The 23,668-nt window shown below is 37.0% G+C and overlaps 1 protein-coding gene across 7 annotated transcripts in view; it reads left to right on the forward strand.

The window, feature by feature from the left end:
* The first annotated feature begins 9,168 nt into the window (after positions 1 to 9,168).
* The window catches only part of sox13 (SRY-box transcription factor 13), a 30,460-nt gene continuing 15,960 nt past the window's right edge, over positions 9,169 to 23,668 (forward strand). For 2 of the 7 annotated variants that reach the window (XM_081358023.1, XM_081358021.1), the window contains exon 1: positions 13,181 to 13,274. Coding sequence is in view for 3 of the 7 variants with exons in the window: in XM_081358018.1 (XP_081214144.1) it covers positions 22,449 to 22,540 (92 nt within the window). In the remaining 4 variants the exon portion in view is untranslated. Of the gene's footprint in view, positions 9,590 to 13,180; positions 13,275 to 22,318; positions 22,541 to 23,235; positions 23,352 to 23,668 lie in introns of those variants that run through there. The other 5 variants (XM_081358022.1, XM_081358020.1, XM_081358018.1 and 2 more) reach the window with 5 other exon arrangements.

Genomic DNA, 23,668 nt, shown 5'->3' on the forward strand with positions numbered 1-23,668 from the left:
TTATTGAAATAATTAAGTGAATTAATGAACTTGTTTTATTGACAGTATTATTTTATATATATATATATATATATATATATATATATATATATATATATATAGACAAAAAATATAACTAATAATACTTAAAAAATGTCTAAACTAAATGTTTTACTAAATGTTAAACTACATATATATATATATATATATATATATATTAAACTGAAAATGATATAATGATATATATATATATATATATATATATATATATATTAAACTGAAAATGATATAATGTAAACCCCCAGAAATATGTCAAGGTCAGTAAGTCTCTTAAAAATATTAGACAATTTTTTACTTCATACTAAGTAAAGACATATTTTATTACTTTAAATTAATCAAAACATTTGTTGAAAATTAGAAAAATTTAACTTTAATAACTTCATATATTATTTTAAAACATATTTCATAATCCTATTTATCAAAGACTTGTAGGTTGTTGATGTATAACCTTCATAACTAAAAAAAAAAAAAATAACTACCTTCCTCGTTATATGGGCAAAAAAAAAAAAAAAAAAAACCCGCTGCAAATGCTGTTTACACGAAGGTGACACTCCACCAAAGCATTCTCTGAGCGCACAGGCAGTGACCTGTGAACATGTTGCTTATCTTGTTTTAACAGTCTGGTCGTAATGCATAATGCCTCCATTTTTCTCCTATTAACACATACAATAATATGCAAGTCCGATAAGGGCTTTTGTTTCTCATTTTCATCCAAGGAAACATTTGTAGCATTTTTCATTGTGACTCACTTTGCCTGAAATGAATGTGGCACCGTTGGGCAAAGGTCCAGACTTTGAGTGTAAGAGAAAAAGGGTCCAAATCAGGCTAGGCTTTGTGCAAATAAATAATGAACAAGATTTGGATGTATTTCGATGTATCATCATCATCAGATCATCAGTGATGATAGAGGGCATCAAGGGACGGCTGGTGAATGGGTGAAGTTTGCAGTGAACTGTTCTATGTAATCTTTTCAGCAAGTGTAAAACAGATAACATGAAAGCAATAGCATGTCCTTAGCAGTAATTGTGATTCAAAGAAAAAGGTTCCTTTCCATTGCGAAAAGATGATTTTTAAACATTCTGAGATACATAATGTTTTCAATTACATTTTAATCTCAATTTTTTTAAAAAATCTAAGAGGTAATCAAAATGCAAAGTGAGTTATTTAAGTAAAAAAAAAAAAAAAATAGTTATATAAATATATAGGCCTATATGTTTGGGACATGATACTTGCTTTTATTTCTGTATATTCCAGTTTTTAGTTCAAATCCTTATTAGGAAAAGAAATGCAAAACAAACAAACAGGAGGGAAAAAAGGGATTTTTTGATGATGCCCTCTGACACATAGTGAAACTTGGCATCAGCTAGCCATTGTTAAAGTCATCATTCGCACATATGTTAATGAGGGACCCGACAGACACCAGTTTTAAAATGACTCTAAACAAACACAGTACAAAGTGACACTTGTGTAATTTAGTGCATATTTGGAATATAATTTGTTGCTGCACTTTCTGTAGTAAACAACTAACTCTCACTCTCTAAACTTTTCACTTATGTTTGCTAAAATTGGTCACTTTTCCCCTTTCATGGCAGTTTTTTTTTTAATCAAAGACTTTTGCACACACACACACACACACACACACACACACACACACACACACACACACACACACACAGTGTGTTGGCAATTCAATATGAAGTGCCTAAATGTACCGAACAAAAGACCTGCAGGGGAGCAAAAGGAGATGTGGAACAAAAAACAAACGAGTAATGAAATTATAACAATACAGAGAGAGAGAGTGAGGGGTGCGGGTGCCACAATGGCAGGGAACAATCGCGCCGCGTCAATGGAAAAAAAAGTGTGTGCGGAGAAGGAGGGGGGGTAGGCTTTGGACAATAGGCCGGTGACAGCGACACAATGGCGGCACTGTTTTCAATTAGACATTATCTCATAGACAGAGTGGCAGGTTTCATTGTGCTAGGGGGCTATTTTCAGGGCCGCCTTTGTGTGCGGCACTGCCAATATTCCCTTCAGCCCCTGCCGTGAGCCGGCCCTTTATTCTCGCTACTGTTTGTTTTTTTTTGCACAAGCGCTAAAGTAGAAATGTGGGTGGTTTTGGAGCAGACAGGCCTCTGAGCGGAGGAAAGGGGGGAGTGGGGCATAACTTGTGCCTTGTCACCTGGGTTTACCACGGCAAATTGGAAATGGCCAGAGCTGGAATCTCTTGGCAGACTTGAATGCGATGCCAATTAGACATGCATTACGTGTGTGTGTGTGTGCTTGCCACTAGTGCAGTTTGCGGGCCTGGTGGGCATCATGCGGTGCGCTCCAATTTACAGGTTCCCTATGCAGTGTTCACTGCCCCCTACTCCCTGAACATGGGATTTACGTTGAAGCGAACTGACATTTGGAGCACCATGCTGCAACGTCATCAAAGAAAAGCAACGACGGGGTCACGCTGATTATGATATAACATAAATAGACATCATAATTTACTTTCATATACAAAACACAGTATGTAGGCCGCAATGACAGTCCCACTTCCTGTGAAGTGATGTATCGATGTTCCCTTATCCCCTATGCCATTTGCTGTGCCCTTCGAAATTAAAATGTTCACTCCCCTCGGATTGGAATCTCACTTAAGATTGTGAAAGGCCCTGTGAAGTCCACTTAGCAGTGGAATGGAACACACCTACGGCCTTGATCTAGGCTTGCATTGTGGTTTAAAATGCAATTTTGTTCCAAACCAATTTTTTATTTATTTTTTATGACAGAAGCAAGGAGTTTATAAAGAATCTCATGGGTCATGGGTTTCATGGGTTCAATACCCAGGGAATGCATGCACTGAAAAAATAAACACTTAAATGCAATTTTTGTGTGTGTGTGTGTGTGTGTGTGTGTGTGTGTGTGTGTGTGTGTGTGTGTGTGTGTGTGTGTGTGTGTGTGTGTGTGTGTGTGTGTGTGTGTGTGTGTGTGTGTGTGTGTGTGTGTGTGTGTGTGTGTGTGTGGATAAAAGCATGTCTGTCAAGCTCCAAAAATATCTAAATACATCATAAAAGTTGTGCAAAAACAGTCCATGCATCTTGTGCGCTACATCTCACATCTTCTGAAGCCCTATTGTAAGTGGAAAAGTTTGAAGCACCATAGCAAGTGTGATATCACTGATTCCGGATACTAGCAAGCCAATTTAAAAGATTGGTTTCAGCCCATTATCTGTCCTGCATGAAGCTCAAACGGTAGAGCATATGCCAAGGCCATGGGTTCGATTCCTTGGAAGAAAAAGAAATGCTTGAATGTATTGTCATTTGATTTGGATAGTGCATCTACGAAATGCATAAACGCAAATGTCTGTCAAGCTCCAAAAATTACAATAAAAACACTATAAAAGAATAGCATTAAAATAGTCTATATGACTTGTGCACTACATCTCAAATCTTTTGAAACCATATTGATTTGTGAGGAAAACAGATACAATTTGAAGCACCATAGTAAGTTTGATATAACTGATTGCCAAGCACACAAGTTTAAAAGATTGTTTTTAGCTCACATTAGCTCAAATAGTAAAGCATGGTGCGAATGACGACAAGGTTCTGGGCAGGGAATGCAAAAAAATCCTTGAATGTAATGTCAGTTGCTTTCGATAAAAGTGTCTACCAAATGCATTAATGTAAAATGTCTGTAAAGCTCCAAAAATTATATATATATATCGTTTTATTTTAAATCTCACAGAAAAAATGACAGAATACAGGTTTGCAACAGCATGAGGGTGAATAAATAATAACAGGATTCTCACTGGTACATGAACTATTCTAAAAAAAATGTAAATGCAAAGTATTTTGTCAACAGCCGCTTTGCAGCTTGTTTGCATTATGGGTAGAGGAGATGGCGATATTTACATGTGCAATATCTTTTCTGTCATACATACTGTACTCCTTTTTGTAATTAATTGTGTATTTTGCCTTAGTGCTCTAGCAGGGCTGTGATGCTCATTTCTGTAGAGTTTTTCATTGTACAATGTGAGATCCAAACAAGCAGACATGAAACAGGCGAGGTTAATGCCCTTCGCCCATATCCTCCAGTTTGGAGAGAGAATTCTGGCACATCGAAATGCCGAAAGCCTGAAAGCACCATCAGATAAACTTGTTTGGTGCCTCTCAGCCCATTTTGTTCAGGTGCGAGATATTTGATGAAAGCCAAGTTGCACAAAAAGCTGGTAATTGGCCTGAAAATAAACAAGGCCTAACTTGCCACTCAAATATTTTGGTTCTCAAACCACCTGCTGCTTTTTTGCTATTGCTTTTACCTCAATTAGGTTGTGCAGACCTGATTCTTGTGATTTCACAGAGCGTTTGCGGTCAAAAAGGAATGTTTTGCAGCCTGTTTCACACAAACAAACACGTTTGTTGCCTGATATCAACGAAAAAGAAATCGGAATGGGTTGCGGCTTTCCGATAATTCTCAGAAATAATACGCTTGACCTTATCGCATATGTGTTTTTAGACGAGTATCTGTCATGTTTGCTGTTCTATATCACCATGGTTCCCTCCCATGCGGTCTGATTGACTATCTGGCTCAGTATTATTTCCCCATCAACATTTTGTGCACTTTTTTTTATGAGGACACATTGGTTTTTGCGAAGTGCATACATAGACAAAATGCCATTTTGGTTGGAGAGTAAATGGCGCATTTAGCAGTTGCAAAGGAAAATAATCATTTCATGGTGGTTTATGTCGTTCTCCCACAATTCCACACTCCCGCCACATTGAACAAGCACGATTGGTTTGGTGGCCTAGATAATCCATAAAATGTCAAAGGTTCAAAAGTAAATCACTCATTAGGAACCTAAATTAGTCAAGTCTCATTTACAAAGCATTTTTTTGCCATGAACAAAATATGCATTCTGAATGTTCCCGACATCCACCTGATAACATTACTGAAATACTGTGGTAAAACAGTGTACTGCCGAAATCAGCATCTTCTAATCAGTTCATCATTCACATGTAGTAAAATCAAGCACAAAAAAACATGTTTGTATCTTAAACAAAATCTCTACATAGATAATCGGGTCTGTTCAGTGCATGGAAAACAAAGAAAATTAATCAAATTTTTAATAATGCTTTAAATGAGACACACTTGCATGTGTTGATGAAGATAAAGATCTTCAATAGGCGAGTTGGGGGGGTAAAACAGCACAGCAAGCACAAGCAAACAGGAAGACAGAAAACAGGCATATCCGCTCCCAAAGTTCTTTTTATAATATATGCCATTTTTGCAACCACAATGTGAGATTATTCTTATTAGTCACAATGATTGCCTAATTGCCATAGTGTGTAGCGCGGAGAATACCAAGTGATTCTTACAGGCCTGACAGGCAGGCTGTGTTATAATGAAGACAAGGGGTCTAAAGAACGTTTGGTCGTGTTCCAAAAGACTGAATTAACGTCTTCATTCTATGGAGTCATTTGCATTTGTAAATGCCACGATTTTGCAGAAATGCTTGTTTGCGTTCGCCAATCTTTTGATGCACAAAGGCCTGTCCTGACATTGGGAGCTCATAGGGATCGTTCCAACAACGTCCAGAAACATACTCTGTGCGAGTACACAAGTAAACCATTCATAGGTTGATTCCTTAAAAAAAACACTGAAACATTGCTGTGTTTGTTTGAGCATCCCAGTCTGTATGGGAAACCTGTCTTACTTTACTTCATTTTATATTTTATTTGGTGATGCTAATGGCGCAGAAATTACACACTTTTATTGTCACGTTACTGTGGCTGAAATAAACATCATGGGGGGGCAACAGAGATACTAAATTATTATGTCATTAAACTCGAGTTTTACGCTCAAGTACTTTCTTAGAGTATTTTTTTTCTGTCCTAAAGGTTGTGCAACTGTTAGAAACAAACGTTCTTAAAAGAATAATTATGGAAAATCTTTATGTCGGCATAACAGTGAAAACTAATTCCATGTTTTCTTATAATATTTACAAGTGGCAGCATATATATTGAAAATAACAGAGGGCCTAACACGGATCCTTGTGGCACTCGGTAATTTACTGACGGTATCTTAGATTTTTCCCCGTTTAAATAGACAAACTGGTACTGATAGGTACGATATAAACCACCTTAATGCCTGTCCCTGAACACCATCATTTTGTAGTCGATCTAAGAGTATGTTATGATCTATAGTGTCATTAAACTCAAGTTTTTCATTCAAGTACTTTCTTAGAGTATGAGCTACTGTTTGAAACAAACATTCTTAAAAGAATATTCACTTTAAAAAGTGTTCAGTTGACTTAACTTTAAAAAAGCGAGGAAACCTGTTGCCTTAAAATTAAAGGAGAACTCCGGTCAATTTTAACATTGAGCTCATTTTTTTTGTACATTTGGAGTGCTGTCAGTACAGAGAACAACGACAAAAATCGGTGTTGCCTACACCGAGTTATTCTATTTTTAAGATTTGCACCCTGTTGACTTCAATGGGGCAAGTACTAAACCTGCTTTTAGCCTCTTAACATCCTTGATGTGTCATTACAAGTGCACAGAAAATGTGAGTGATTCCTTCTGAGTGAACACGAGTGAATCTGACTGCAGTAGATGTGAAAGATATGTATAAAAATGATGTTATTTAAGCCAGCGCAAATACCTGTGTTTACATCCTGTTTTCGGTTGAAGTCCAAAGTAGTCGATTGCCGAGTTCACGCGCATAGGTTTAGTTACCTATGATCACGCGCGTGAACTCGGCAATCGATTACTTTGGACTTCAACCGAAAACAGGATGTAAACACAGGTATTTGCGCTGGCTTAAATAACATCATTTTTATTCATATCTTTCACATCTACTGCAGTCAGATTCACTCGTGTTCACTCAGAAGGAATCACTCACATTTTCTGTGCACTTGTAATGACACATCAAGGATGTTAAGAGGCTAAAAGCAGGTTTAGTACTTGCCCCATTGAAGTCAACAGGGTGCAAATTTTAAAAATAGAATAACTCGGTGTTTTTAATTACGCATTAAGTTTATTTACCTAATTTTAAGACGAGTTTATTCAATTTTTTAAGTTCTCAACTGATCACTTTTTACAGAGTTTGTGGAAAACCTTTATGATCTTTTATTAAAATTCTCACGTTCTTAGCGCAACATTGCTTGAACGTTTTAAACATTAGGGGCCTTATGCATAAAACTCGAGCAGAATTAATTTCTTTGTAAACTGTTTTAAAAAATTCAATTTAAATTCTGAATGATAAATAGAATGTTTTTGAACGATTTAGCAGAAATTTGTTCTGATTCATAAATGGAACGTTTCAGGAACGTTTTTGGAATCCTACCGTTCCCACACCGAAAATGGAATCTTTGTAACACGTTTTTAGAACCAAAAAAACTCTTTATCTTTGATAAACAACAGCATGAATCACTAATAAACACTATGGACTCCAGGACAAAGGGTGTGGGGTCCATGCTGAAACGTACAGTGCCCAGATGGACAATAAAGACTTCTTTTTCATGAACCCTTTTCACAAGGGCTAGAACACTGAGGCGGCGTTCATCAGCTCAGGTCTTTCTCAACCCCGTACAAAGCCTCATTCTGGGTAATCCTTTGGACAAATGAAGAAAATGGGAGAGAGTAATGAAAAAAAAAATAAAAAATCGCCACCTTCACCTCAGCCCAGCGGGGGACACAAAGGTAGAAGACCTGAAAAGCTCCGAGCAGAACAAAGGTGCGAGCGTTCGTCTAAAGCCCCCAGAGTTACTTAGTGACAAGAGAGTGACATGGAAATAAAGAAAGAGAGGTGGATATAAAAGGCAGAGGAAGAAAAGAAGGATGGAGAGGGTTAAAGAAAGACGGAGTGGAAAAAAACACTGAAGAAGTGGTGGTGTTGCGGAGGGGGGGTAAGGTTCTGTAATCCTGGAATAGTGGTAGTCAAGCATCTCCATGGAAACAGGCACAAAGGCCTGTGGTTTCCTATTGATGGCTAATTGTATTCTTCACAGCTCTTTTGTTAATTGTTGTCTGCCCAGCTCCTACTTCCTGCTGGGCCACTACACAAAGGCAGGAACAGAGGGGATTAGAAATGGCACATCGGCTTTGCGCTCTCACCCCTGCGCTGCGATGGCTAGTTGTGCGTGCGCTGGGGGGAAAAAGAGACAGAAAGAGACATAAAAACGCAGGTCTGGAGCGCTTTGAAGAACTCAGATTGGCTAACGGGCCCCCGTGCAAATGTCACAAGTGGGGTGACTGTGATGGAGCCCCTCGTTACAGAGAACTTTACTACAATGACGCTGCTGTTGGAAAGGTCTTAATTGAAGGTTTGCTCAAAATGTTTAAGTATTATGTGTCAGGATTTACAGCTTTGGCAAGCATGGATATGGCACACCACTATTTTTCTGTCACAACACATTGCACACTTGTTTTAATAGATAAATAATTAAAAATTGTACATTATTTGCTACATAATATTAAAGCTTTTTTGGAATTTCAGAATTAATTATTTGAACTAATTCAATGTTTTCCCCTCAATTCTTTAGATGACACACAACATCAATACATTTAGCATGATTCACCCCAAAAATGACCAATTACTCATTTTCATGTCGTTGCAAATCATCAAAACTAGTTACTTTTGGCTTTTTTTAAAAAAAGCACTAAAGTTCCAGATCATTTACATCCGTATTATGGTTTTGTGTCATAATAATACATTTCACACTTGTTTTAAAAAATAAATGTAGATGTATTTTTTTAATCCACATAATATATATTATTTTTCTTCTCAGAATTAAATATTTGGACTAATGAAATGTTTTCCCCTCAATTATTTAGATGACACTCGCAACATAAATCAATAAATTCAGCATTTAAAGTGTCGATTCACTCCAAAAATGTCCAATTACTCACTCTCATGCCATTGCAAACCATCAAAACGGGTTACTTTGGCTTGGAAACTGACCCCCCCCAAAAAAGCACTAAAGCCATATTGTGGTTTTCTGACTGAAATAAAAAGTTTAATTAAAAAAAGAAGCATATTATCATGTGTTTTCCCCCCAAAATGGATTTTTTCGTTATTGTGTGCATTTCTGGGGATTTTTTCGTCATTGTGTGCCTTTAAGATACGTTTGCAAAGGATAAAATCACATTAAAGCTGAACTTGAAACAGCAGGTACTTATGGACTGAGCATCTCCCTTTCCCCCTTCAAGGAATCCAGCATTTTTTCTTCTACCAAGGGAAACCCAGAGAGAAGAGCTTTCCCTTTAAGAGGGAGGTGAATGACAGGCAGCAGGACCGAGAATGTTGGAAACTGAACACCAGAAAGTCAGTGTGGAGTGAAGGGAGGCTGGATCGGAGAGAGTGCGACGTATTCATCAGCTGTACGCTTGGAGTCTCAGGTTTTGCTGTGAGCCGTTGATAGACAGAGGCGTATTATTCATTGACACGAGGGGAAACCACATTTTGCATGCGGCGTTATCGATTCCGCGGGCCCAGAGACTACGGAAAGACTGGAGGAATAAAGTTTGGGGAGCGCAACGCGCAGCGCACAGTTCTTTCGGAGTTGGTAAGTGGGGCAAATGGCGCTTTGTTTGAAACTTTACGCACGAGTGTTTGACACGTTTTAGTCTGTTTGTAGTGAGGTATGCAAAAACCATCAGAAGTAGTTCATTTGGACGAGAATTGTGACGCTATCATCTACTTGAATTACCTTGGCCAGAGTTTTACGCATCCGTCAGGTCAAAATGTCCCAGAACCCGCAGAGTAAACAAATCTCACTTTAACTCATTTTTCTGCATCAAACGAACTCGTTTCTCCACCTGCAACTGTCCTGTGGTGTGTCAGGACAGCATGTTTGTGCATACGGTTGGATGGGAAATGACAACCTGCTTTCCGTGCGTACTCAGTGAATAATTAAAGGGATAGTCCACCCAAAAATGAAATTTTGTCATAATTTTCTCACCCTCAAGTTGTTCCAAACCGGTATAAGTTTATTTTTTCTGTTGAACACAAAAGAAGATATTTTGACGCTGTGGTAATTACTATGGAATTCAATGGCTTGTCTGGTTATCAACATTCTTCAAAATATCTTCTTTTGTGTTCAGCAGAAGATAGAAACTCATACAGGTTTGGAACAACTTGAGGGTGAATAAATGATGACAGTATTTTCATTTTTGGGCGAACAATCCTTTTAATGTGAGCTGAAAATGGCATTACAGCAAATTATTATATGTTAAGAAGCAGTTCATAGTTGTTTTGTTTCATTGAAGTTCCTGCTCAATTTGACATTAACTTTTACATGTATGGTTTAATAGGAAATTGAATTGTTTTTTAATGCATTTCCTATGCACATGTTCCCAATTATGTTTATAGTTTCTATCTCATTTTGAGATGAGCTCACACTATAACTTTTTTTTATTTTTTTTATTGTGTTTTACTCTTCTTAAAGTGACCTGTAAATAGTGAATCGTAAGTCTAACAGGGATTCATGTGCTTAAAAGTGCAGAAACGATTAACCAAGAACGTGTAGGTGCTTTTTAGCCCCTAATAAAGGAAATAAAATAAATTTGCAGCTCACATTATTAGTGGTTGACTGATATGGGCCTTTCAGTGGTAGATGTCGATTTCAAAATAGCAGTAGGCAGATGTTATTATACAATTTTACAGCTTAATGACAGCAAATAAGATGCACGAAAAATATGAACTTAAACGAACACATATCTTACACTCTCTCTCTCTATATATATTATATATATATAATATTATACATAATATATATATATATTATATATATATATATATATATATATAATATTTTATATATGTTTAATTTTGCATTTGCTTATTTTTATATTAATAAAAATAAGCTGATAATTGGCCTAACCAATATATCAGTCTATCACTGTACATCAGATGAAGACGGTTTAATTTTGCATTTGCTTATTTTTATATTAATAAAAATAAGCTGATAATTGGCCTAACCAATATATCAGTCTATCACTGTACATCAGATGAAGACGACTGTATCTGCTTTCAACGGATTTTAATCAACTTTTTTCTTTGTTTCTATGTTCTTTGTTTTTTTATTGTATTGCCACCTGCTAAGAGTTGCTATTCAGGCAGCCGACAGGTCTGACAGATTTTCTGTTGATCTCTATGTTGAAGAATATCAGCCTTCCGGAATAACCAGAAAGCAAAGCTCCTCAGGGCAGACCGATTGTGGCGCAATCGCTGAATAGGTGTAAAACTTTGATAATGAGTTCTAAGTAGACATTTATTGCCCCTGTTGTGTGTGTGTGTGTGTGTGTGTGTGTGTGTGTGTGCAAGTGTGCAAGGTTAAATAAGCCTGTCGTGCGAGTGCAGACAAGAACAAGAACGTCCAGAACCTGAGTTGTGCACCTCCATTGGGACGGGCATGTCGACAGATCATTAAAGGGGAAGTTGGCGAAGTGGTCTCGAGTGTTTGGCTTCACAGTGGCCGACTGCGCACAATGCTGCCTGTCAGCAGGGAGTCTCTGACCTTTTGCTTTTCCCCTCATTTCTAGCCATCTTATGTTTACGCTATGCCTTATTTTCCTTCTTTGCGTCCCTCTCTGTTTCACCTCCATTCTTATCCATCTCTTTGTATATTTGTATTCCGTTTGAGAGGTCAGGAAACCAGTGGTGGTTCTCTTTAGCTGTCAGCGGGTCTATACATCCGGATCACTTCACAAGCTGATTTATACCAACTCTGTTGTGTTCTTATCTGACTGTCAAGGCTGAAATTTACATTGCAGCACTTTGGATGGCAAGCACACTGAAAATGCAATGCTTTTTTGAGCCCTCTTAGTGGTTGACTGATAGGGGCTTTCCATTGACCAATACCTAAATCGCAGTATGGTTGTTATTGTTACACATTTTTGATGGGAAAAGTTGAAAAGACAAGAATACAAACACTTATTTTACTTGTGATTCATTAAATGAGTCCAAAGTTGTTTATCCATTGACAAAGCTGTTGAACTTTCCAATTGATGCAATTATTGTTAGATATTAGTGCCCAAATATTGTCCTTTTCCAATTAATTGGCTAGGCCAATATATATAAAAAAAATGTATCTCGAGGCTGACACAACTGTTTTGTCTTTATAAAGCTCTAAATATACACTTACCATAGTATTTCTTTGTCATCTCATATTTTCAGCTGGAGGATTCCATTAAAAGTAACCTCTGCCGATGCCACGTTTGTCAGCGTTGAGCCAAAGGCAGCCAGTCACACGATGCAGACTGAAGTTGAGAAGTATAAATTCAGGAACAGTTTGAAAAGTTGTCCTGAGAACTTCTGCTGAATCCTTTGCATTACTGATGGACGGACAACCTCGTGACATTATTTCCCATAGGGTAGAGAGTTTAGCTAGGACAGGAGAATGAACAAAAGTCTATTCTTTCTGTTAGTCAAACTTTGACCTCTTCTGTTCGGGTCTGCATTGTTTCATGTGTCCTATTGAGCCGGGGTTTGATGAGAGAGAGACGACAATAGCTTGTTTAGAGAGTTTTTCAGGGCTCGCCACAACATCAATGAAATCAAACAGAGCAGGCCAAAGAAGCTCGCGCTGATAAATGCGTTCGATCATTGCGGCTGTCCATCAAATCATCTTCACGCTTTGACTCTTTGAGTGCAGCTCTCTGTTCAGACGCTTGTGCTCACTGTATATGGAACGTAGTTTTGTCTGTACAACTTTGTTAGATTTGTAAATTCCAACTGGCTTTTGTTGATGCAAAATGATGGAACGTCGAAGACCTGCTGTCTTGTTATCTTGTCCAAAATGGTTTCCTTTTTATTTACAAAACTTTGATTTGAAAGTTTTCAATCACTGTTTCTAAGCAATGCGAATGTTGGAAGTTTCTTAAATGTTTACTACATTTAAGTCTTAGCACTTGAGAACATAGAAAGCTTCTATAAATAATCCCTAATGGCACATTGTCTTGTCCGAAATGGTAAAATCGCTTTCCGCACGTGAGAGGTGTCAACTGGAAAGTGCCATGAGACTTTCACTCTTCGCCTACGTGTTCCCAAAAAACCTCCAGATTTTGTTCCACCTACCCTCTCTCTTTACCATGAGCTGAGCTCAGACCCACAGCGGAAATTAACCAGGCCTCCATTAGAAGATTAGAACAGAGAACATTTCAGCAATCTGACAATCTGACAGCCGCCCATCAAAACGAGCATCACTCTCTGGCTTTTGTCATAACGGTGAACTCAGCCAGCCACTTTAGGTAAGACTTGCTATGCAACTTTGCTTTTTTTGCGTTCAGTTGTTTTGCATTAAGTTTTGCATGCTTTTACACGTTTTTAGTTTTTTTTTATCGCGCTTTAGCGCTTTTAGTTTATAAACAATATTTTAATAATGGTAAAACAATATTTTTCTTTGCATCTATATTTCATTTTGGGGGCACATTTATGTTGCAGCATTGCTTTGTGGCAAATACAAGTTTTAAATGTATTTAGTTAATAATGTCAACTTTAATTTAACTGTATAAGATAATATAATATAATACATATTACTTTTTTTTTTTTTACTACCAAACAGGTTTGATCCCTTAGGCTGTTGCTGGACTTTTGTTCTGCACCAATTTCTAAAGGTTTATTAAAAAGTTACAAACTGTGAACTTTTTTGTGATGCAAGCTTGAACATGACTTTGATTTAGACTGAATATGCTGGTTTGGGTGTGATCTTAAACAAAAGGTTTCACATAAAAGCTTGAGGGGCAAATTGCAGGGTGGATTTATTGCCCTGGATGTATAATTGTTTAAATTAGGGGAAGAATTATGTTGAATGAAATGAAAATTGAAAGGAGACGAGGAAAAGCAAACATGCATGCGCTGTTCAGATCTTGTTCAGGTAATAGAAAGATTCCCATGGCTTCAGATTGTAGTTTCTAGGATTTGGACAATATTGTAAAAATGCCATTCAAAAAACATTTTCTGGTAATGTAGAAGTAATGCACCACCAAATCATGAGTTTTCATTTATTTGTTTTCCTTTAAATTACATACAGCTGTATAATTAATTTCTGAACGTTTTTATTTCCTTCAGATTACTTTTAATATATCTAATTCAAATGCACATTGATTGTCTTTACACTATAAATAAGCCAAACTAAATATAACATATGCTATTCAGTTTAATCATTTACATTTATCTGAATAATAACGTCAGTGCAAATATTGTCAACAGATTTGTGTGGGCTTCATTTGTTTGTTTGTCATGTGTAAAACACAAATGTCTGGCTATGCTCTATCTCTCAGTTGGATAAACTGTCATTCTAATACAGTAAGGGCGCTTTCAGTCGTAATGAATGTGACCAGGAAATAATCCCGCAGTTATTTGCATGAACTGCACCGGTTTCTGCTGTGAACTTTGAAAACACAGTGCAGTGTTCCTGCGGGTTGATAATTTAATAAACTACCGTAGCCTCATGATTTGCTTCTTTACAAATTAATCAAGGATTGTTATTTATTAATTCATTCTCAAACAAACAGCCCACAGATTACACTGGGTAACTTGAATGAGCGACTGGTTCAAATCTTATGTGGTGTTATTTGTAGTGTGAGAGACTCAGTTAAGTTAGAAATCCAGTTCTCTTCATGACCCTTTAATAAAATAATGAGTTCAGATTATAGACCGTTTCGCATTTCAGAAAACGACTATATTTGTGGGGTCTCTGAGACCCTGGGATTATTTTTACCATGCTTTTTCTGCGTGCGCATAAGTTGTGATAAACGGAGAGTTATAACAAATATCTTTTGATTGGTTCAGAATAACTTATTAAAGAGTTGAAAGGGGAAATAAGAGATGAAACCACTTTGTATAATTCCTTTTACACGTTTATTTTTTTCATTGCTATAAGATCCCAAACATAAAAACTTTAGTGATGACGATGAAATATTGCCTTTGCTAATTACTATCCTGTCAGATTCCTAGACAAATATTTTTAATCATGTTGTCTGACACCTGAGCTTTTCAGTGAAAAGAGAAAAACATTTTTAGTTCCTCTTCAGATCCCCAGTTGACTCATCACTAACGTAGAATCACAGAAATGTATCATTTACGACTTGCAGAGACAACAATTTAATATAGTGGAAGCGTGGGGGAGAGCGCCTTTGCCAGAAATCTGTCAACTTGTGTCACTGTACGTACGAGCTGACAAATATCAGCTTTCAGTTGAACCACATTTTTTACAGGTTCAGTGTTAAAGGTAAAAGTTGAACACTTTCTTGAAAGTTTGTGTTTGGAAGAGCGACTAGAGATCGTCGGGGTAATATCAGGCTGAAATATTGAATCTCACTAGAGAAAAGTTTAATTTTACTGTGGACTTAAATTATGTGATTATATTAAAGTTCGCACATGCAGTGTTCAAAAATAAAGGTAGGTTTGTGCAGTGGTTGTGTGTGTATGTAAGTGGGTGTGTGTATTTCACGCCTCTGCTTGTGCAAGACATTAGAGAAGCATCTCTGAGATGTTATCACAGTGTGATACTGCATACAGATGTGGCTTTTAAATACAAGCTCAACATTTGTTAGCAGAGACACTTTTTCCAGTCGCTCCTTCCCGTGTTGCATTTGCTCTGCCGTTTGATTTCATGATTGGAAAGTAACGGAACCATTTTTTGCCTGTTATTTCAGGTTCGTTGAGAACATGCAACACATGCTTTTAGAGTTGATTCAAAGCAATAGTTAACCAAAAATGAAACTTTGTCTTCACTCCAAACTCATATGGTGAATGTTTGAAGAATCAATACAAACAACAGTTTGTAACGTCACATCCGTCAAGCTCCAAAACTGCAGAAAAAGCACGACGAGCATGAGAAAATAAAGATAAAATGTTAATTTTAGGGTGAACTTATCTCATAGAGAGGCTCAAAGAGACAACTTCTCAAAAGCTGAAGTTAACTTGATGTTCACCCTGTTCAAGGAGGTTGAACTCATCTATTGGCATAATTTTGGGTTTTGCTTTCTCAAATCCTTCTGCAATTCCATTATATGTTTCTGGTCTTCCTCCGTCACGCCTCCTTCTCCCATCCTTGTTTCTGTTTCTCAGCCGTGTGGTGAGTGTGTATCCTGTTTTTGACAGCAGGGTCCCACGTGCTCCGTCCTGCGCCGGTGAAGTGGCCGGCGGGGGGGAGCGGGGTGTGGGGTTTTGAGGCACGGATGTCCTGAGAGGTGAAGGTTTCGTCTTCCTTTCGTGTCTGGGTCCTCACGTTGAGCGAGGGAGCTCTGCTATCTGCCCCATCTGAATGTACCGCCTGGTGCCAGATTCTGCCTTGTTTCAGATTGATTTGTTCTACGCTGTAAAAAAAACAAAACATTGGTGTAGGATTTGAAACTATTTTCACTCACAATTAATTTCACAAATAATTAAAAAGAAACCGCATATCACTAAAACATGAAATTCTGTAGTAGAAAGACTGAAACAAACTCCAATAATCTTACCAAACCCTTGAACAAATTTTTTTTACAGTATAATTTTGTTTGTGCAAAAACAAAGCTTCTTTCATTATTTAGGCTATTCACCCTCATAGTTTTTTTTGTGAGGAACATTTTAAAGGAATAGTTATCCCATAGTTTACTCACCCTCAAGCCATCCTAGGTGTATCTAGGTGCATTGCTTTGCTTCAGAAGGCCTTTAAAGGAGAATTCCGGTCAATTTTAACATTGAGCTCATTTTTTTGTACATTTGGAGTGCTGTCAATACAGAGAACAACGACAAAAATCGGTGTTGCCTACACCGAGTTATTCTATTTTTAAAATTTGCACCCTGTTGACTTCAATGGGGCAAGTACTAAACCTGCTTTTAGCCTCTTAACATCCTTAATGTGTCATTACAAGTGCACAGAAAATGTGAGTGATTCCTTCTGAGTGAACACGAGTGAATCTGACTGCAGTAGATGTGAAAGATATGTATAAAAATGATGTTATTTAAGCCAGCGCAAATACCTGTGTTTACATCCTGTTTTTCGGTTGAAGTCCAAAGTAGTCGATTGCCGAGTTCACGCGCATAGGTTTAGTTACTTATGATCACGCGCGTGAACTCGGCAATCGATTACTTTGGACTTCAACCGAAAAACAGGATGTAAACAGGTATTTGCGCTGGCTTAAATAACATCATTTTTATACATATCTTTCACATCTACTGCAGTCAGATTCACTCGTGTTCACTCAGAAGGAATCACTCACATTTTCTGTGCACTTGTAATGACACATCAAGGATGGCTAAAAGCAGGTTTAGTACTTGCCCCATTGAAGTCAACAGGGTGCAAATTTTAAAAATAGAATAACTCGGTGTAGGCAACACCGATTTTTGACGTTGTTCTCTGTATTGACAGCACTCCAAATGTACAAAAAAAATGAGCTCAATGTTAAAATTGACCGGAGTTCTCCTTTAATTACCCTTGGAGCTGTATGGATTACTTTTATGATGGATGGATGCGTTTAGGCTTCAAAAGCTCAGGCACTATTCACTACCATTTTTGGGCGAACTAACACTTCAAGTAGCTAGATCGGACAGTTAGGCAGATTACTTTTTTACAAATAATGACTAAGATTTCAGTCTGTTTCTCACACTGGAAAAATAAACGTAATGTGATTTACATTGAAACATTTTTCACTCAGAAATTGCCTGTAAATTTCCTAAATAGTGCAAGTAACACACTGAATTAACCGTGAAGTTTTGAAGGAGAAAGACTGAAATAGTATTTTTACTCTATATAATACTTTGTTATATTTACAAATCGAAATAAATCATAAGGACTACTTTTATGGTGCTTTTTTGTCTTTTTTTGGGGGACTTTGACAGCTTGAACATTGTGCAAAATGTCTCCTTTTGTGTTCCGCAGGTTTAAAATGACATGAGGGTGAGTAGATTATGGATGAGCTGTCCTTTTAAGATGTTGTTTTGGAATAGCGAAGTGTCCTAAATCATTCCGATTGTGGTTTTTAAGTAGGTTTTAGACACTACGAGGTTATCCTTCAATGCCCGCTGCTTCCCAACAGATCTTCACTTCGGCCTCGAGACCGAGACCTGCGGTTGCTCAGAATTACCTGTTGTGTTCCTCATAGCGCGAAACGGCCTGATCTGGTCGCCATGACAACCCCACAGATGCACTGTCTTTTCTCAAAAGATCCCTAACTCCTTTCAAAGACCCATAGACGTTCAAGGACGTGCCGGCAAGACCCAGTGCCTTCTGGAGCTGGTGACGTTATGATCCGTACCTTTGGATAACAACGTCTAATGCATCGCGCACGAACCTCTGCACGGACACACACTCATAAGCTTATATAAAACAAAATGAAATGGTCCATTTGAATCAAGATTGAACATAAAAGTGTGCCGGGCTTAGAAAACAGCACATTTTAATGTCTTTCGCCTTTGTCTTTCTTTGCCTGAAGGGGGTGGCGGAAGGTTTTTGTGCAGCTTTTTTTGCAAAAGGGGCCCTTCACTAACATCTTTTATTCCCTTTCTCTTGTTATATTTCTTTATTCCAAGTGTGTTTTGTGCTCGGCCTCCTTTCATTGCCCCCTCCTCTTGTCTCTCAGATAAATGCCACACTAGCCTTTCACTTGGCGCCACAATAACCGGACTGTTTTAGGCCCAGAGAGGCACAATGAAAGAGGCTGCTTTTTAACCTGCGCTTCTCAAAAGCACAAGGAGGAAAAAAACGGCGGCGACCCACTCTCCTTTCTTTCTCCTCTCCCTCTCTTTTGTGTCCAGAGCGTGGTCGTACCATCATCCCATTTATACGTCTTATTTAGAAGGTCTCAAAAGAACATGAGTCCAAAATTCTGATCTTTAGAGCTGCTTTTGTTGAAAGTCGACTGGAGAAAGTCGCAGACGATGCATGTTTTGACGTATCCTGCTGATTTATGGGAAATATGTTAGGGTGCTTCTTCAGCAATAGCCACTTTTGTCCTGGTGGACTTTTGGAAAATTGGCTTTTAGTACATTTTTCACACACATACTAGTTTTTATCTGTTTGTCTATTAACAACGCCAGTGGATTTCCATGCATCACATGGAAAGGTTTGAACTTTATGTCATTTCTACTCTAGATTACTTGCAGATTGTAGTTGGTTACTGCATGAGTAACCTAATCCATTACATTACAAATTAAAGTAATATAATCGGACTACTTTTTGATTACTTTTTACCCAACTCGTTTATCACATTGATTTGAAAAGGATAATTATGCATCATATTGATATAAAAATACAAATAGAAAGAAAATATATTTAATTCTTTGTTATCAACAACATGAAGTTTGGGTTTCTCAAACTAGGGTTTGTGACGGAAGACCTTCTGAACGTATATATAAGGAATATTTAAAAGATAAAAAAGTAGTAGTAGTAGGGAGAATCAATGAATTATGAATAATTTACTGCCACTGTAAGAATAACATGAATAACAATAATCAATAAAAAATGAACTGTAGTCTGATTATAAGTATTTTCAAATGTAATGTATTCTAATTACAAGTTCTTAATTTTTGGAGTCTAATTACATAATCCAGATTACATGTTATCAGTTATTACCCAGCACTGTTTCCATCTTAAATTATGTGTATTATGTTTAAAAGCATTCTGTGATGGAAATTATAGTGATGGGACTTATTTTAAACTGTTTTAAATATTTGATTGATGACCGTTTTAAATATTTAATTGAAAAAACTTTTATATAATTATGCAAATCGTATTTGTCTCTAGGAATATATATATATATATATATATATATATATATATATATATATATATATATATATATATATATATATATATATATATATATATATATATATATATATATATATATATATATATATATATATATATATATATATATATATATATATATATATATATATATATTTCAAATATTATCCTAAAAACATATACGATTTGCATAATTATATAAAATGACAGCTTGATTGGAAACTACACCCAATGGAAATATTCTGTGAAGTGAATATTTTATTCACTTTTAAGTACACTAACTTTTGATAAAACTTATTTGCTAGTTTTTTTTAGACATGTTCATCATGTCCAGAAACTAAGTTTTTATCAAGTAGTTAAAAGAGAAAAAAACCCCATTATAATCTACTATTTAAAAAAATATATATATAATTATATATAAAAAATTAAAATTATAAAATAAAATAAAAATACCCCCCTGGTGCTTAAAAATGTCTGTAGGTGAAGAATCACCAGTAATTTAATAATCTTCCTTTTTTTTTTTTGGCTTCTAATTTCCAGAAAGATTTAACAAAAGTTGAATAGCTTTAGCAATATCTTTATTCAAATCAAACATGTGTACGAGTCACAACAATTTCGGCTCCAAACGCAAACAATCTAAAGCAAACATCAAACGGTGCAAATAACCTTAACAAATGAACCTTTATCTCCTTATCGAGATTTCCGTTGGCCAGACATTTATTCATCTTTTTTTAATTGTTTAAATATTGGTGTCCGGGACACTGTGAGTCTATAAAAGCTTAGCTTAAAGGTGTGCTATAAATGAATAGTGCTCATGAATGACTTTTGAAATAGAGTAGAGGCTTGGACCCGGAAACAATGTACAGTAAGTCCTTGTGTTTCCTAAACTTGTGTGTAAACCCTGTTGATTTGCATTGTTTTTTTTTTCCCTTCCTGCATTCAAAACATCAAGACCGGTGAGTTTAGGCGGGGACTGTCAGGGACTGTCCCCTGCACGGAAGAGGAAAGTCCATCAAAAAAGAGCTGTTATTGCGCATTCCTCAAAATTAATGAAAAATACATTTACATGTCTTTCATGTTCGAGTCTGCAATGTATGTCGTGGGCAAGTGGTTTTGACTACTAAGTTTAATACCATCGTTGTTTTTGTTTTTTTTAGACGCTCAGCTTGTTTGCAAGCTACCGTTTCATGTTATTTCTCGGAAAATGCTACGATTCGTATTACATTGGTTTGTTTGTGGACTAAGTGGCATCGTAATTTGCAAAGTTGCATTATAATATGTCCTATGACGTAAATGTCAAATGATTGTTGTATGTACTATAATTCTGTGTATTTCCACTCTTCTTTCTTTCTTCCTCCTCTCCCTCTCTTTTGTGTCCAGAGCGTGGTCTTACCATCATCTTATTTAGAAGGTCTCAAAAGACCATGAGCCCAAAATTCTGATCTTTAGAGCTGCTTTTGTTGAAAGTCGACTGGAGAAAGTCGCAGACGATGCATTTTTTGACGTATCCTGCTGATTTATTTTAGTCTTGGTGGACTTTTGGAAAATAAGCTTTTAATACATTTTTCACACAGTTTTTCGTGTGTCTATTAATAATGCCAGTGGATTTACATGCAAAGTTATGAACTTTATATGTAATTTCTACTCTAGATTACTTGCAAATTGTAGTCGGTCACTCATTCAAAATCGACGACTGTCAGGGATTGTCCCCTTCACGGAAGAGGAAAGTCCATCAAAAAAGAGTTGTTTATGCGCAAAACTCAGTCCTCAAAATTAGTGAAAATACATTTGCATGTCTTTCATGTTCGATCCCGTGAATGTCGTGGCCAAGTGGTTTTGACTACTGTCTCACCACAAGTTTACTACTGTCGTTGTTTTGGATTTTTAGACACTCCGCTTTTGCACGCTACCGTTTCATGTTATTTCGGAAAATGCAACGATTCACATTATGTTTGTTTGTTTGTTTGTGAACTAAGTGGCATCGTAAAAGTTGCATTATATGTCCAATGACTTGAATGCTGAATGAATGTATTATTTACTGAAATTACTACGTGATTAGTTTTAAGGCGTTTCTTTTAGAGTTTGTAAAGCTTGTTTTTGAACAATTGTTACAGGCATTGTATAACACACCTTACAAGTAATTTTTTGTTAAGAACAATTAATTGATATTATTGTTCTTCCAGGAAAGGTTTTGCCTGTTACGCAGTTTTTACTCATTTGTTCGTCTTGTGTTCATCCAAATGAGAGCATTGTTTGATAATTGAATTATTATTTCCTGTATCTATATTTAGTCTTATAAAAATAAACTAGTGGATCTGTGTTTTTTTTATTTGTTTTTTTGACAAACGTAAATGTCATCAGCAGTCAACTCGAAACACAAACAAAATGTTCTTTCTATATCTGTCCGATTTTGTTTTCTGCCATGTTTATTCCTGGATACCCCTCTCCAATTTCACTTTTACAATGTTATCAAATCCCTATCTGTGTAAAGTACTCAGAGGAAAGCTATAACAGAGGCAAACGTCATGCAAATGCTACTGTTTGCCTTGGCTATAGGGCATCATTTCGTGACCGCAGTTTTGCGCATCCGGCATCAAGACTGAGAGAAGCCAGCTCTCCTCTCAATTCCTGGGACGTCACTGGGCAGTTTTACTAAAGAGGTGTCCACCGTCTTCCACACAACAACATGAGTTGCTTCTCCAGGTTTCCACACTGGCAAGTGAAACGCTTTCCAAGAGACGACCCGAAGACGATGAAAACTGACCACATGCTCTTGAGGTTGGTAGACCGTTTGCGTAGGTCAAGGCTTTGTATCTTTGCTAAGAGTACAGTTACTGGCAGGTGGGTTTAGAAGTTCCTGTTGCTGGATTTCAACAGCTGATTGGACTTCGCGTCGCTTGCTGATGGGCTCAAAGCTTACAAACACTTCTGCTTTTAGCTGAAGACCCAAAAGTGTTCACCTGTCTGGTCTTAGGGGAAACCTACCATCATCCAGTGCAGTTTGCCGCATTCTCACGTTGTGTCAAGTGCTGGTTTACAACAGGTGCTTGTAAAGTTAGAACGTGTTTAATTGTTACATGCCTGATTGGCAAGTGCAATGATTTAGGGTGTTAAAAAGCCTTTAGACTTTAAGTTCAAACTGGTGTTCTGCCACTACGGGTCTTCTGTTCCTTTTAATGATCGCTTAGATTTCAGTAAAACAAAGTCTTTGCACGCACAGGCTTGTTTTTGGCACTTCTGACAGTTTTATTTGTTGTTTTTGACAATGTTTAGAAGCTTGACTTGTCACAATGCGGAAATTAACCACTTCAGTACCGTCATAAGGGAAGGGAGAGTTAGAAACAACAAAGAAAACTCGTATTTGCATCAGAGGAGAGGAGTGCGGGACAGAATGTGAGGCCGCAACACGTTACGACTTGTAAGGCAACTTAGGCTTTTGTCTCGCGCACTCCGGACCGTGGGAAGTATTTCATTTCAGAGGTGTTTTAGCTCAAACGCAAAGAACCTGGAGGCTGATATTATCTTAGACCACAAAAGACTGTCAGAGCTCTTTGGAAATACGTCTTATGGCTCCACATCCGAAAAACAGGTAAGAACAAACTCGAAACTTGTAGTCTTGTAAGACCCACTGGCAGTTACCATCAATCATACTGTTAAGTCTTTCTGGCTTGTTTTGCATGTGCTGACATAAGAGCTTGTCATAAATATTTCTTATCGCAATTACCAAGTTATGACACATTCACCTTTTAAATGGGATTAGGAACAATACTGTCAGTGCTGTCCTTTTGTATTCTTTTCTTTTCTTCAAAACTAATGACATATTCTTGGAAGCCTGTTTTACTTTAATTATATTTACAAAAAGATTGTTGAAATTATGAGACATAACATTGCAGTTGTGAGTGAGAA

Source organism: Scardinius erythrophthalmus (genome assembly GCF_964197995.2).
Source record: "Scardinius erythrophthalmus genome assembly, chromosome: 25".
NCBI classification, from domain to species: domain Eukaryota; kingdom Metazoa; phylum Chordata; class Actinopteri; order Cypriniformes; family Leuciscidae; genus Scardinius; species Scardinius erythrophthalmus.